Raw genomic sequence first — 16,780 nt, forward strand, 5'->3', positions numbered from 1 at the left:
TACAACACCTGTCCCTGTGAAGCAGTTAGGCCCCCATAATCAGTTGGTTTGAGTTATTCAGAATCAAGACTATCCTGGGCAGCCCTTACCTAACTGGGTAAAAGGCTTTTAAAGGGGTTCAAGCCTTCCCTGTGAGTCAGCAACTCTCCCTTGCTGCCTATGTAGAACTAAATTACTGGATCAAGAGAGGGCTGCATGGCAGGGGCATACAAGAGCCTCTAGCAGCTGCAGTCCCTGGCTGACACCTAGCAAGAAAATGGAGACCTCAGTCCTACAGCCTGAAGAGATGAATTCTGCCAACAACCTGAGAGAACAACGACTTGTAAACTGATCAATTCCCAGTGAGGGTGTTGACACCAACGCAGGCCCAATGAACAAGGGGCCGATAACCCAAGAAGACCTCGAGCAGAGAACCTAACTAAGCTATCATTAAACTCCTAATGTGCAGGAACTTTAACAGCAGGCTCCATTTGTAGGAACTGTCAAACAGCAGGACAAAACTAGTACAGAAGCCAACAGAAAAATCATATCTTACATGAGCATTTAAGTGTCAGATGGTTTTCTAAATCAACTCAAGAGTCACAACTAAAAGCATACACAGAAAGGAATTCTGCTGGTAGCTAAATGGTCTGACTATAACAAAAGAAGACATTTTTGTAATAAAAAACATTCTTCAGTGCTTCTGACACAGGAGTGGAAGGGAAAGCACACTGGGAAGCTAGTATCGAATGGGAACACAGTTTTAATGGGAAGACAAAAACGCTGAGGACATGGAGGATGATGACAACTGCCAGCGATAATGGGATTGTGCTTTCTACCAGTGAACTGTGTGCTTAGAAAGAGCAGGATAAATGCTACGCAGACTTGACCAGATTTTCTTTCTGAAGTGCCTCTGAGGTATGTGAGGACAATTTAAATATGTGAGACACAGAAGCACCATGAAATGCAAGTAAACTAACTGATCAGGTGACCTCCTTTTGCAACAGTGCTCAACTGCCCAGTCTCTGCCTCTGCGCAGAGCCTGGCAGAACGCAGGGAGCGCAGTGGCAGTAAGGCTGGAGGTCACACAGGTCCTAGCATCGCCCAGGGAACAAGAGGCATCCTTGTAGGAATAGACAGGACCACAGGGTAAAAGTCTTGTTCAGGAAACCTAGGCCACCCCCCTACTGGTTTTATTGCTTATTTTTTATTTGTAAAACAGACTGAGAAAGTCACACAGAGAAGAGGAGGGTGGAGAGAGTGAGAGAATCTTCATCTGCTATTTCACTACCCAAATGGCTGCAATACTCAGAGCTGGGATGGATTGAAGCCAGGAGCCCAGAGCTTCCAAGTCTCCCCTGTGGGTGCAGAAGCCCAAGTATTTGAGCCATCCTCCACTGGTTTCCTAGATAGTTATAAGCAGGGAGCTGGATCAGAAGCAGCCAGGAATTCAGTTGGCACCTATATAGGATGCAGGCACAAGAGGAAAAAGCTTAGCCTACAAAGCTACCGGTTCCTCATTCCCCTATTTTTTATACTTCTCACTCCAGTATACTAGAAAGCACCTGATCTTCAGAATTAATGAAAGCTGATTTTGAGTTTTGTTTCCAGCATTCACTCACTGTGTGACTGTGGACCTCACCTGCCTTCCTTATATAAAAAATGATGTAACATCTGTGAACAAGGCCTGGTGTGATAGTGTAGCAGCTAAAGTCCTTGTCCTGAATGCACCAGGACCCTATATGGGCACTGGTTTGTATCCTAGCAGCCCCGCTTCCCATCCAGCTCCCTTCTTATGGCCTGGGAAAGCAGTAGAGAATGGCCCAAAGCCTTGGGACCCTGCACCTGTGTGGGAGAATTGAAGAAGTTTCGGGATTCAGATTGGCTCGGCTCTAGCCATTGTGGCCATTTGGGGAGTAAACCATCAGACGGAAGATTTTCCTCTCTGACTTTCCTCCTCTCTGTATATCTATCTTTCCAATCAAAATAAATAAATCTTTAAAAAACAGTATCTGTGACATAAAAATCTTAATAAAGTCACAACAAAAACTACCATGTGGTAGCTAAAAGGGACTAAATGATTAGAATCAGCTAAATTAGAATGAATACTGACCTTCTACATATTTACTTCTTTTTTTTTTTTCCAATAAACCCATTTGTGCCCGACACTGCAGAGCAATACAAAGTCAAATAACATCTTCCTCTCCTTCAGGGAGTTAAAATCTGCTGGTCCCAGATGGTTTCATTAGTCATTTCAGAGTACAAAAAGGAACCAAGACACATATCCTCCAACACAAGAGGCTGCTATTCAGCTACCAGATGCTAAATACGTGCTGCTGTATCAATTTTCAAAACCATGCGCTCATTATAGCTAGGAGACAAAAAGCGTCCTGCATTCAGTATCCAAATGGCCTTTCACAAAGCTCCCTGTCTCCATTCAGTTAATGCTGTGTGTGGTTTTTCAGAGCAAGGAAGCCCTTAAAAAAATCATCATGCCTAATTAGATTCTATAGTGCCACCCCAGTGTTAGGCATCCAACCTGTGACCCACTCGGAACCCCACTCTTGACCTAAAGCCCACTCGGCTGTGCTTCACATCCTGACAGTGTGAGGAATGTGTCTATGCTGTAACCTGCACATCCTAGCAGTTCCTTACCAAAAGCACTGTATCAAAGCAGAGACGGCTGAACCTGGTGGACCCCAATCACACTCCACTTACCAGCATGTGTGTAGCGCAGAACAGGAGGCAAACCCTCTCTTCCCCTGTGGCCTGATTTTACCTCGATCTCTTGACTGCTCTGTGTTTCCTCACTGCTGGTCCCCTCTGAGATCTCAGGATGACTCTCCTACACTCACAAACTCCTCCTACTTCACAGCTGTAATTAAATATCTCCGACTTCTGGTGGAAACTAGGCATACTCCCATCCCCTTTCCATTATAGGGTCACAGAGACAGAAGCACTGGTGTGCACCAGGGAAGGCTTAGTTTTTATCTTGGCCCTTCCCTAACTCTGGAAAAAAGCCCATTTGCCTTTGAGGGTCATGCTATATTGCTCTTGAACTATCTGCAGTCAATAGCTGGATTTAATTACATTTAGTTTAATTACAGTACCATGTCAGTCTGAAAACAACTTCAACCCACTTTCTCTACTACTACACCCAGGCAGCTGCGTACTGCTGGGGGATAACCACACAAGAACACACATTGTTGTTGCTACAGTTGTGGTCTCCAACTAACAGCTGAGTCTACCACCAATCTCTCTCTTTCTTCCCTCAGTATTCTAAACCTTGACCATCTTCCCGAAGTCTCTTACTCAGTCCTAATCTCCACCCCCTTTCTCTTTAGACACTGCTTCTTGGTCGTTTTAGAAATCTTAGTCCAGTGGGTCTGATTTCCCTCAATTAAACCCCACTCCTCCTACAAATTACTTTACATGCTTTTCTGTTCTGACCTTCTCCTCTCCTAAACTCCTTTTACGCCTCTAATCCTGTGCTATGAGGCAGGCTTCAACTTGAGCCACATCGTTTTAGTTGTCCCATAAGCATTTCTCTTTTCCCCTCTAATGGTTTCTAGCCCATTGGGTGTGCATGTGTTTACATATTCACCCTCAGGCCTTCCTGCCCCTGCATTAACTTCCTACCCTTGGCTCATGTATTCTAGCTACTGCCTCTCTCTTTGCTTATTCATCTAAACTCTTTAGATAACTCTTGCTGTCATCTTACTTTGTTCTTTATTATTTTATGCATGAGACTCTGATCTTTTGTCTCCAGCACCATCTCCATACTGTTCTTGCTAAGACTCTCCATGCCCTCTCACCTCCAGAATCCAATGTCTGCTCGTCACTGCGTCTCACAGTACTGGTCACTTACTTCCTCCTAAAGCTCTACTACTGCAGTTTCTGTGACATTGCTACCACTTCTTTGACTCTCCTTTCTTAGTTTATTAAGTGGCGAGAGACTCAGCTGTTGGAGACCACAACCATAGTGACAACAGCGTGTTTTTGTGTGGTTTTCCCCAGACAGCACGTGGCTGCATGGGTGTAGAAGTAGAGAAGATGGGCTGCAGTTGTTTTCAGACTGGCACTATACTGGTAAATCCAGCTACAGACTGCAGATAGTTCAATCCTGAGCCTGTTCTGGTTTCACACTGAGGTGCCTCTTTGGTTGGTCTCATCTACTACTATTAAAAAATATTTCGGGACCCAGCACGGTAGCCTGAAAGTTGAACTACATGGTCCAATTTAAATATATTATGGGGTTGGTGTGGTGACATAGCAAGCTAATTCTCCACTAGCAATACTGGCATCCCACATGGATGTCAGTTCAAGTCCTGGCTGCTTCACTTCCAATCCAGCTCCATGCTAATGTGTGAAGGCACTTCAACACGAAGTAAATGTACTTTGAAAAAATTTCGCAAGGATTTCAAAATTTTTCCAAGAAAACCAATTTTAAAATTTAACTTCCAGGAACTTTGTATACTTGCATACATAAATGTATGTGCACTTTCTTATCTATTCATAAGGAAGCAGAAAAAGTCTGAAAGGTGTTAACAGTATCTGTCTTTGGATAATGAAGTTACTTTATTTTTCATCTTTTCATTTAACTGTGTTCTATGGAAAGCACATTTTGCTTTACTAGTAAAGGCATAAACTTACAAGTACATTTGCAATGGCAGTAAAGAACAAGATAGCAGGGCAATGTTTTGGCTTATAGCAGATTTTATCATAAATAGAACTGATTATACTTACTATTATTTCAGCTGCAAAATACCTTAAAGGATCATTTTCAACTTTTTCAGACTGTTCAAGGAACTGTGCTGTCAGTAGAGGGCATTTCAAGCTTTTGAAACAACTAAGGCAAAGAAATAGGTAATCAAAATCAATATAAATGGAGTTCAAAAGAAAGACAACATAAGCACTGCTATGGTTTGAATGTTTGTTCCCTCTAAAACTCAAGCTGAAACTCAATAGCCCTGGGAGGAACACTGAGCAGTGGGACACTGGAAAGGAGAGGACATGAGGCCCGCCTCTCTTAAGTGGGATCCTTGGTGGTTTAAAATGCTGACTTTGGTCCTATCTTGCCTCTACCCGGCTGCTGTGCATGAAGCAACTAGGCCTTCTGCAAACGCCAGTGCATCAATCCTGGACTTCTGCTGAACGAGGATGAGTCCATAAACGTCTGTGCACTGTACATCAGTAGTCTCACACATCCTGTCAGAGCAGCACAAACTAAGCAAGAGAAGTTCCAACATCTGAATAGCCTCGAATATTGGTGCTGCAACATCTATTTTTATAGCAAAGTCAGATATATAGAGAGGAGAGAGAGGAAGACCTTCCATCCGATGATTCACTCCCCAAGTGACCGCAACAGCCAGTGCCGTGCCGATCTGAAGCCGGGAGCCAGGAACTTCCTCCAGGTCTCCCACACGGCTGCAGGGTTCCAAAGCTCTGGACTGTCCTCAACTGCCTTCCCAGGCCACAAGCAGGGAACTGGATGGGAAGTGGGGCTGCCGAGATCAAAACTGGTGCCCACATGGGATCCTGGCGCATTTAAGGCGAGGACTTTAGCCACTAAGCCACTGCACCAGGCCTGCTGTAACAACCTTATCCCCAGCAACGTGGAGGACATGTGAAGAGCAAGTTATATGCAACACTTGGAAATTCATTTTATGTTGGGACGACTTCAGTGAAATTAGTGCAATAGAACTCTGATCAATATGCTTAATTTTTAAATTAAGCTGCACAGCTGAATTTGGACCAGCCAGACTGAACAGTATTGGTTCCCCTGGAAAGGCATGCTAAGGGTAGGTCTTCTGCTGTGCCGGTAGCCATGCTGGATGTTCAGCTGTGCAGCAGTACTTCTGCTCTGGCTTGCAAAGGTGGAACAAAAACAATTTCTCCACAGAAGGGGCAGATTCCTGAGCTGCCAATATCTCTTTCCCTCATTTTGATTGGTCATTTACTATCAGTAAAGGCAATACAGAGAAGAATATAAAGTAAGTTAAAAGAATGGAGTTGGGTTTTATAAGTTTTAAAAAATATGAATGCCACATCAAATGTCCGTGCCAGTTTTATCAGCTGAACCCTGAATTCTTACAAAATTTAAAAATCACATTTAAAAAAAAATACCCTTAAATTCACATGGCAAACAAGGCAAAGAAACACAAAATAAATGAACTGTCAATTACTAAAATACACAAAGAGACAATCTTACAATTTCAGTAATTCATCCTTTAACTTCTCATTTTCCGTGGAGTTTTCTTCAGCATTGATGACTTCTCCCATGAACGGCTTCGTGAACTCTATCAAGGCCTTGCAACACTGACAGAGGCCGTACTCATCTGCCTGTATCTGTTCTTTTGCGTAAGGAACAGGAAGAACAGAAAGTTGACTCCAAAGGGTAGATAATGCTAATCCAACTGAGTATGCCTTGTTGTTGGGAAGCTTCTGAATCACTGAAACAGAGACCAGGTCGTTATTTGTGGTGACTGCAAGCACAATAAACACAAGATAAAAATGTTAGTAGAGGGGCAACAGCGTTGTGGTACAGCGGGTTATGTTGCTGCCTTTTGGTATCTTTCATGGCCATAGGTTCATATAGAGTTGTTCTACCTCCAATCCAGTTCCCTGCTAATGTGCCTGTGAAAACCAGAAGACACCCCTATAATTAGGTGGGGAACCCACTTGAAGCTCTTGGCTTCTGGCATCAGCCTGGATCAGCCCCAGCTGCTGGCAGCCATTTGGGGAGTGAGCCAGCAGATGAAATATTCTTTGTCCTTCTCTCTCTCTGTAACTTTGCCTTTCAAGTAAATACGTAAATCTTATTTTTATAATAAAAAAAGAAAGGAGGTACAGTAGACAGAATGACCAAACATTTGTTTTCTCACATTTTAACAATTCTGAGATTAGGATAACACATCATAGATTAATTGGCAGCATCTTTCCCTCCTAGTGGTGCATAAGTTAATGGAGCACCATAACAATTATGGCCATTACAATATGCCATTAAATCTTCTGTATGTATGTTGATGCCTGGCTACATATTTAAGATACATTCTTTGCATATTTTGTTGGGTATTAGCATAAAATATTAATATCTGGCACACTAAGAAGCTCTGTACAAATGGGAGGTAGTACTGAACCTTTCAAGGGATGCAAAGCTGGTGGCCATTCATATTTAAAATCAGGTCACTCTAATTTCTGATTTTGGATCCCTTTGTCAGACTAAGAAAAATGTTTTTTCTTTAAAAATTTTGTTTCAAACTTCCTATGGCTTAAAAAAAAATTTTGTCCCCAGTGCGGTGACCAAGTGGCTAAAGTCCTTGCCTTGAATGCTCCGTCCGGGATCCCACATGGGCGCCGGTTTTAATTCCAGCGGCTCCACTTCCCATCCAGCTCCCTGTTTGTGGCCTGGGAAAGCAGTTGAGGACGGCCCAAAACCTTGGTACCCTGCACCCACATGGGAGACCCGGAAGAGCTCCTTGCTCCCAGCTTCAGATCGGCACAGTACTGGCTGTTACAGTCACTTGGGGAGTGAATCATTGGACGGAATATCTTCCTCTCTGTCTCTCCTCCTCTCTATATATCTGACTTTGCAATAAAAATAAATCAATCTTAATTTTTTTTAAAAATTTGAAACATAGTTACAGAGAGAGTAACAGAGAGAGTGCTTCCATCTGCTGGTTAACCCCCCAAATGGCAGCTGAACCGGCTACAGCTTCATCACCATCTGCAACACAGGTGGCAGGGGCCTGAGAACTGGGTCCTTCTCTGTTGCCTTCATCAGCTGCTCCAGAAGGCGAAAAGCAATAATATTAATTAGTGCTCATATGGGAAGCCAATGTGTGGATGTTGGCTAAATCCACTGAGCCACAATGATGGTCCCCAGGTATTTCCTAAGATGAAAAACAGCCTCTTCGTAGGGATAAATACTATTTTCTTTAGTTGCCAGCATGAATTACTTACCAGTACCATTAGTACATTCAGTCACGGAACCTAATCATTCCATGTATTCTTCAGGTTTTTTTTTCTTCAGCTGTTGGTTCTTGCATTTTGTTTTGGTTTCCTGAACCACAAACTCCAAATGCATGAGATGAGCAATGCTGTGCTGGATTCTTGCTTTCTCCCGATATCTCTCATCTCTCTCTCTCTCCCTCTCTCCCTCATTTATTTCTAAGGTTGGTTCACTCCCTAAGTGCCTACAGCAGCCAGGGCTGGGCAGACTGAAGCCAGCAGCTGGAACTCCATCTGGGTCTCTTCCAGGGGTGGTAGGGACCACAGCAGGGGAGCCATTATTTCTGCTCCCAGCATGTTTTACCAGGAAGCTGGATTAGAAGTGAAGGTAGTGGAACTCACAAGCACTCTGCGGAATGCCATCTTCACAAGCAGTGGGACCATCGCATACCAATGACACTATCTTTTTTCAAACCCAAATCTGATTGCCATTAGGATATCAGACTGAGTACTAGACACCATAAAAGTAATCCTTTAAATATGTTTATAAAACAAATTCTAGATATAGGCCATAGATAGGAAGATTAGGTGAAAAGCTACAAATCACAGGACAACAGGCACAAAACAGGGCATTATAATCATCAAGGTATTTACTGGGTATCCACACTGTGCCAGGTACACAGCAGCATGGACACTGCTATTACCAGGTTAGATAGAGCACTTGATAATTCATCAGAAACTGGATGTGGGTACAGTGTGACATTGTAGGGTGAACATCAAGGCACTTACGCAAATAAAACAAGAAATACTTTGATGTCAAAATGTTCATTACCTGTTTGCAATGACGGAAGCAAAAGAAGAATAATTTGGGATATCTGTTTTCCAGAGGGCTCTTCAATCAATTCAAGCAAACCCAACAATAATTCCTTTGGATTACATAACTATAAAAATATTCACAATTGAACCTGTTTAATACAAGTTGCATTTAAAGCCACATGATTACCATTTTTAAGAAGGCATAAGCTCAGATAATATAATTATTTTTGCTTAACACTAAAACACCTTACACAACTGTTCAAAGGAAACGTTAGAGAAGTAGGAGCCGGAAGAGTCTGGTCATTAGGGCTCAGCTTCCCTTGGCCTTCACCTGTTACTCCAGAGGCTGCTGAGATTCCTAGGGCTTCAGCTAGTGAGTCCCTTGAGTGCCCTGTGGCCAGGGTACTTGTGCTAGTTCAGACTCTATTCTGAACCTCCTGAACAGATACAACTTGGTACTTTCTGACTGGTCATACCTTTCGCTTTACTTGCTTTTAAAAAAAATGACTTTCAAGAGACGCCCCATCTGTTGGCTCACTCTGCAAATCCCTACAATGTCCCCAAACTGGGCCAAAAGCAGGGAGACAGAAGTCAATTCAGGTCCCTCTGGGTGGGTGGCAGAATCCCAATCACTACTGCCTGAGTGGTAAGCTGCAGTCATGTCACAGTCAGACGTGTGACCTAGGTACCCTGACACGGGCTGTAGGTGCCTTAATGGCTGGGCCAAACACTTGTTCCTTATTTTCTTAAAAGCCCTCATGAGCAATAACTCACATCTAGATGAATTCCCCTCTTTGCAAGTATGTATTTGTCCTCATCTGCTGATTTCTGAGAGGCTCCTTCTACTCTCCCTTTCCTTTGAATTTATCTTAGCCTTCGTATGCTGCTTTCTAACTGTTCTGCCAAAGCTTGCTTTCTTAGGTGGTCAGTCACCAGTGTGTTGTTCTACTTTCTATTTCAGTTCTATGAGCATTGCATTCTAGGTTTGCCAAACTCATTTAAGGAACACAGCATGGAGGAAAGAGCAGTGGTATTCGATTCTAATTTCAACACAGCCAGAAATCCAGTATGGCCTTGACGTACTTCTCTAAACCTTGAATCCCCCATTTATATAAGATTACTTGCTAAAATATAACATCTCAGGTCTCTCCCTGGAGAGTCACAATCAGTGAGGCTAAAAGGAGGTTAGAAAACTCCTACACCTGGGAAAGTTGGGAAATCCTGAATGCAATTAATAAGACTGAGCTTTTTTCAGTGCTCCTTGCTGTGTGTGATTTCATGAAGCAAACATTTTCTGACCAAACAAGCACTAAATATCAAATTGAATTAAAAGATTCCAGTGTGTTTTATAAGAACTCACTTTTGTTAACTTACCTTTACCAATAGATCAAGCATCTGATAACAATCTTTTCTTTTATCATCATCTTTATCATTGCATAAAAGGCATCGAACCACAGGTCCCACGAGGTTCCAGCCCATAGTCTTAAAGATAACCTGTAAAAAGTTTCAGAGTGAGCAAGCACTGCCATCTATAGATTTCCTGCAGCATGCTTTTTTTCAAATTGGCAAGTGGTGAGCTGGCTGTGAACAGATATCACTACTTGAAAAGTTTTTAATATATTCATTGAGCAAAGGAACAATCTACTTTGTTCTTTCCCAGGATTTAAATGGTTTCTCTACTTACCACTTTTTACTTTTTTAAACTTCAGAAAATAATCTAAAGAGCACATAGTTTTTCAACTTCCAACAAGAGAAATAATTCACTTCATATGAGCAATGACTTAGTTTTTACAGAGAATTTTTTTGAGGAAATTTAGTCAATTCCATGCAGAATTTCTAAATACTATCATTTGTAACTTACATAAGAAGGGATGTGATTTCATTAACATTTCAGAATGATTATTGCAAAAAGTTTATCTAGGCAAACACTGGTTATCAAAACCACTGTTTTTCAACATTTATAAACTAGCCTCCACTTTTCCAGTCTGCTTTAGAATTCAACTCACCAACATTCACAAAATATACGATATGTAAAATTCCAGGTTGAAAAAAACCAGAAACAACCTGGAAAGAAAGACATGGTCCGGTGCAATGAATCAGTGGCTAAATCCCTTCCATGCACTCAGATCCCATAGGACACTGGTTTGTGTCCCACCTGCTCCTCTTCCCCTCAAGCTCTGTTTGTGGCCTGAGGATGACCCAAAGCTTTGGCACCCTATACCCACGTGCAAGAGCCAGAAGAAGCTCTGGCTCCTGGCTTCATACTGGCTCAGCTCTGGCTGTTGCAGCCACTTCGACAGTGAACCAGTGGATGGAATACAAGAATATCCTGTAAATCTGCTTTTCCAATAAAAGTAAATAAATCTTTAAAAAAGAGAGAGGAGAAGAGGAAAAAAATGAATGAACATACCAGGTAGGAGTCTTATACACAAGGAGTTGGTTTTCTAGGCTCTAGGATCATTATTTCAAACCAAAACATGGGCATGCATTATGGCACAGCAGTTTAAGCCAATGTTTGGGATGTTCATGTGCATCCCAAGATCTGAGCGATTCTTCAAGTACTGGCGACTGCACTCCGACTACATTTCCAGCTAATTAACACATCCTGGGAAGCAGCAGACAATGACTCAAGCACCAAGGTTCCCACCATCCATGTGGGAGACGTGGATGGAGATCTGGGTCCTTGGCTTTGGCCTGGCCATGCCCTGGCTGTTCTGGACATTTGGGGAGTCATTAACAGAAAATTTCTGCTTTTCCTTCCCTGTCATTTTGCCTTTCAAACATAAACAAATATATCTTTATCAACTCAAAATAAACTCCTGGCATGAGAGCCTACTGGCTAAATTCTCGCCTTGCATCCGCTGGGATCCCATATGGGTGCGAGTGTACGTCTCGGCTGCTCCACCTCCCATCCAGCTCCCTGCTTATGTGCTGGGAAAGCAGTAGAGAATGGCCCAAAGCCTTGGGACCCTGAACCTGTATAGGAGACCTGGGAAAAGCTCCTGGCTTCAAATTGGCTCAGCTCTGTCTGCTGCGGTGACTTATGGAGTGAACCAGCAAATAGAAGATCTCTCTGTAAAACTGCCTTTCCAATAAAAATAAATAAGTCTTTAAAACACACACAGCTTGGGCCCGGCGCAGTGGTGCAGTGGTTAAGGTCCTCTCCTTGCATGCCCGGAATCCCATATGGGCACCGGTTTTATCCCGGCAGCCCCGCTTCCCTTCCAGCTCCCTGCCTGTGGCCTGGTAAAGCAGTCGAGGACGGCCCAAAGCTTTGGGAACCTGCATCCGTGTGGGAGACCCAGAAGAGGCTCCTGGCTTTGGATCAGCATAGTATCGGCCGTTGCGCTCACTTGGGGAGTGAATCATTGGACGGAAGATCTTTCTCTCTGTCTCTCCTCTCTGTCTCTCCGCCTTTCCAATAAAAAAAATAATAAAAATAAATCTTAAAAAAAAACACACACACAGCTTATAAGAACAGATTTAGGAAGATGATGAAATGGCATACACAATACTTTGAGTCTAGTCTTATAAAAGAATGTGCAGGTTTAGCAAAAGAATAGTCATCTATTTGGGGGAGGCAGGTGAGATTTCCCAGAAACAAAAGTAATAAGAGTTTTTGGAGAAACAAAAAAATTTAAGGCAATGATAAATGGGAAATACACTGAATAATCTGCAACAGGCTAATGTTCTGTAGAACCATCAGTAGATAATGTTTTGTGAACACACAGTTCAGTAAAGGGGAAATGGTACCGCACAGATTTTTGCTTCCTTACTATCTAGACATGTCAGTGTTTCCATAACTTACACACGCTCCCTCTATGTGAACATTAACTCCTTGTGAAAAATACTTGTTCAGAGTTTTCAGTTGTCCTTACTTTTTGATTAATTACTGGTTGATGGTTGTAAGCAGGCCAACCAGAGTGTTTTTTGGAGCTTTATTTTTCTTAAGAGGCAGAGGGATAAATAGATACAGACAGCTCCTATCCAGTGGCTCACTCCCCAAATGTTACCAACAGCTGGAACAACTGAAGTATTGGGAGAAGAGGGAACAGAAGAGCCACTGGATAGGAGCTGTCTGTATCTATTAAGTTTAGTTGATCTCTTTGAATATCGTTCGCAGTCTCAGAATTGCTATAACCTGACTTCCTTCGACGCTCCGTGTAAGTTCACATGGCATAGTCCATCTCCCTGACCTTGTCCTATTTTTCCCTACAACATTTACCACTTTAGGGACTATGTAACTTATTTATCATGTATCTATCTGCTTCATTCCTTTCAATCAAAGATCTATCTGGGCAGTATTTTTTGTTCATTGCTAACTCTACTTGCCAAATCTAGAATAGATCCTGTCAGGAAACAGTCAATACATATAAGACTGAATTATGTCTGCAACTTTTGTTTTTAAAAATCTATTTGAAAGGCAGAGTGACAGAGAGGAAGAGAGTGACAGAGATCTTCCATCCGCTATTTCCCTTCTCAAATGCCCCCCGCATCCTGGGCATTTGCCAGGAGCCAGGAAGTCCATCCTAGTCTCCCACATGAGTGGCAGGGTCCAAGTACGTGGGTCATCACTGACAGCTCTTCCAGGTGCATCAACAAGAAGCTGGGTGGGAAGTGGAGCAGCTGAAAGTTGGGATGCCGGCGTTACAAGCAGCAGCTTAATCATTGTGCACAGCGACATCCCTATTACTATTAAACATAACAAATTATCTCCAAAGGTTTGACACTGTTTTCTTTCACTTTTGTGTGTGGCTTGATTTTTAATATTTAAAATTTTACTCAAGCAACTTGTGTTCTCCAATTACAAAAATCATGCTATTATTTATTACAGACTATCCTTTTAAAATTTATTTGTATTCTTCTAACTAAGCATTTCTACTCCTTTTCATAAGCCAATTTTTACCCTAAAAGTGACCTGCAGAAAGATAACTAAATATAATAGGACTCTCAGGTTTGAATGAGAGTTTGCACATTTGAGATTGTCTATACCTACAAAGTCAGGATAAACTTAAGTATCAGAATGATGGGACTTGTGACTGCTGTTGAAGGACTATACCATTGCACTAATATTGGGGAAATGGAGGGGAGAGGGAGAATGAAGGGGATGAAGGAGAAATTCCTGAGGCTATGGAACTTTAGCATAAAAAATAAAAAACGCAAAAAGCTGTTACCTGTAATACAACAAAATAATGTTGATAAGATACTTTACACATATTCTATTAGCTTCAAGGCAACCCATCAATGTAAATGTTTCACGGCTCTGAGGGAAGAGGAGTGGGCCAATAGTTGCAAGGAAGGAAAACCAGGCTTACTGAGTTCCCTTAGGGTAGTGGCCTATGCTCACGACCTTCCAGAGGACACCTGGCAATGCCACAGACATTTGTGGTTGTCAGTACCTGGAGGTGGTAGTGACAGGGTGGGGGTAACCATCGTGCGATGCACAGGTCAGTATACCCAATAAAGAAATGGCCTTTGAAATACATGAATCACATTAAAGTTGTTAAAACCTACGTTATAATCTTGGGACAAGTTACTGTCCATTATGATGTACTAAAAAAAACCCAAAAAAACCAAAAACCAAAAACCAAAAAAACACACATGCAGAAGATTCAATGTTGATATGGTTACCTGGTATGAAAATTTAGTTGCAGTCAGTTCTAAACATTGTCTAAATCAACATGTTCATCTTTACATTTTAGCACACCTCACATTGCAAAGGTGATTCTCAAGACATTAAGATTAAGCCTCACTATACTTAAATCTATCCCATTAGCTACTTAGACACATGCTAAAAATAAAGCCCTGAGGCATGCAGCACAGCAAGAACAATTAGACCCCTCTCCGGGTCTCCCTGAAGGCCCTCCAAGCAGATGCCTTCCTCTTCACCTGCTCACTCCTCAGATGCTCCTGGGCTGTTTCTCTACACTCTTCTCCCTTTCTTGGGAACTCAAACCTTTTCTTCTTAGAATGCTTCATTCATGTAGCATTTAACAGGCACACACTATGTGTGTCTGCTGAGCTCCAGACCTTACTGTCCAATCATTTGCAGCAAAACTCAAAATTTCAACTTGCTTGTCTTCCTTCTGTTGGTCACCTTTATCAGCTCTGGATATCAAGTACTGCACTTTCCTTTCAGAGCCTACATACCAGCAATCTCTGAGGCCTACCCCTCTCTCACAACCAGTCCTCTCTATTGGACTGGAAAGTTTCACCCTAAGTGTCACACAGGGCTAACCAGAGTGGTTAAGAGCTTCAAAGCCAAGTAATCTAGAACTGAATGCTGGATGTCAAATACAAGCTGAGTTACTTTTGGACAAGTCATTTAACCTTTCAGTTGATAGTTTCTAATCCACAAGATGAATTTAATAGCAATGAACACACTCCAAACAGTTAATGGTAAGTGGAATTAAAAACTAAGTGTACTGGGATCTAAAACACTTTGAAATCCTTGCAGTTTTTCACAGTAAGCATTTTGAAAGGCAGCATGACAGCAGGAGCAGGCAGCAGGAAGGAGCCTGGAACCCAAGTACATGACCCATTATCTGCTGCCTTTCAGGGCCGTGCGAAGGAAACTGCATTGGAAGCAGGGCTGGGAAGTCAATCCTGGGTACCTTTTACATCACAATAGTCATGCAACGACAATTTTTTAAGGACCACCCCCACTCTGGACCTGATCTTAGATGCATCAATTTCTTAAAAAAAAAAAAAAAAACTGCACCAGGTAAGTATCTTTCAGGGTCTGGCGCAGAGCCTACTGGCTAAATCACCACCTTGCATGCACCAGGATCCCATACGGGCACCTAATTCCCGCCTGTGGCCTGGGAAACAGTAGGGGATGGCCCAAAGCCTGTGCGGGAGACCTGGAAGAGGTTCCTGGCTCCTAGCTTCGGACAGGCTAAGGTACAACTCTTGCAGCCACCTCAGGAGTGGCTCCTCCTCTCTGTAAACCTGATTTTCCAATAAAAATAAATGAATCTTTAAAAAAACAAAAGTATTTTTCAATTCAATTTTTCACAGTTTTTGAAATACCCTTATAATATCTATCTTCCAGGATTCTGGGAGGTAAGCTAATAAATATAAAGCACTTAATACAGCATCTGGCACAGAGTAACAGCACAGCTACTAATTTCATTATTATTTGCTAAAACCTACATAGACTCACTCAAATATTATCACCTGAATCAAGAGTTTCTAAAAAAAAATTTACTCTGGCTAGAACGTTATCATAAACACATATCAAAAACTATATAAGCAGTCTTAATGTTTCTCACAAAAATAAAAAGATAAGTCATTTGAAGCATTAACTAAGAGATTATACAATTTGAAATTAAAGTCTTAGGAATCTTCCAAATCCAATCAAGGTATCCTGGTCAGAGTCACACGTAAGCATTACTAGACTGTGACAACAACAAAGAAAACTGCTGCATAAACCTTAAAATGTGGGGCCTGGTGCGGTGGCCTTGCAACTGCTGGGATTCCAGATGGGCAATGGTTTAAACACCGGCTGCTCTACTTCCCATCCAGCTCCCTGCCTAAGGCCTTGGACTGCAGTAGGGATGGCCCAAAGCCTTAGAAACCTATACCTGTGTGGGAGACCTGGAAGAAGCTCCAGCTGTTGTGGCTGCTTGGGGAGTGAACCAGCAGACAGAAGATCCTTCTATCTCTCCTTCTCTATGTAAATGTAAAAATAAATCTTAAAAAAAAAAAAAAAGCCTGAAAATGCAGATCAAGCAAGTTCCTAGAGAGAAGACAAGGTTCCCTACAGTTACAAAGAGGAGTCCAAAGTCAGAAAATCTGGCAGTGCGTTCCCTATATCCCATCCCAGAAAAAACGTCTCAGGCCATCCCAGTGGGAAACAACAGGTCAGGAAGGTCCCCTGGCTTTCCGTTCTTTTTTTTTTTAAAGATTTATTTTTATTATTTTCTCATTGGAAAGGCAGATATACAGAGAGGAGAGAGACAGAGAGGAAGATCTTCCGTCCAATGATTCACTCCCCAAGTGAGCGCAACGGTCGATGCTATGCCAATCCGAA

The 16,780-nt window shown here is 42.3% G+C and overlaps 1 protein-coding gene across 3 annotated transcripts in view; it reads right to left on the reverse strand.

Annotated features, from left to right (window-relative positions):
- The window catches only part of GLMN (glomulin, FKBP associated protein), a 42,626-nt gene that overhangs the window by 23,784 nt on the left and 2,062 nt on the right, over positions 1–16,780 (reverse strand). For all 3 annotated transcript variants that reach the window (XM_040998563.1, XM_040998564.1, XM_040998566.1), the window contains 4 exons: positions 10,120–10,239; positions 8,762–8,870; positions 6,191–6,431; positions 4,726–4,828 (listed from right to left, as the gene is read on the reverse strand). In XM_040998563.1, the coding sequence (XP_040854497.1) occupies positions 4,726–4,828; positions 6,191–6,431; positions 8,762–8,870; positions 10,120–10,239 (573 nt within the window). The remainder of the gene's footprint in view (positions 1–4,725; positions 4,829–6,190; positions 6,432–8,761; positions 8,871–10,119; positions 10,240–16,780) is intronic.

Source organism: Ochotona curzoniae, unplaced genomic scaffold (assembly GCF_017591425.1).
Source record: "Ochotona curzoniae isolate NIBS_2020 unplaced genomic scaffold, NIBS_Ocur_1.0 scaffold_1037, whole genome shotgun sequence".
NCBI lineage: Eukaryota > Metazoa > Chordata > Mammalia > Lagomorpha > Ochotonidae > Ochotona > Ochotona curzoniae.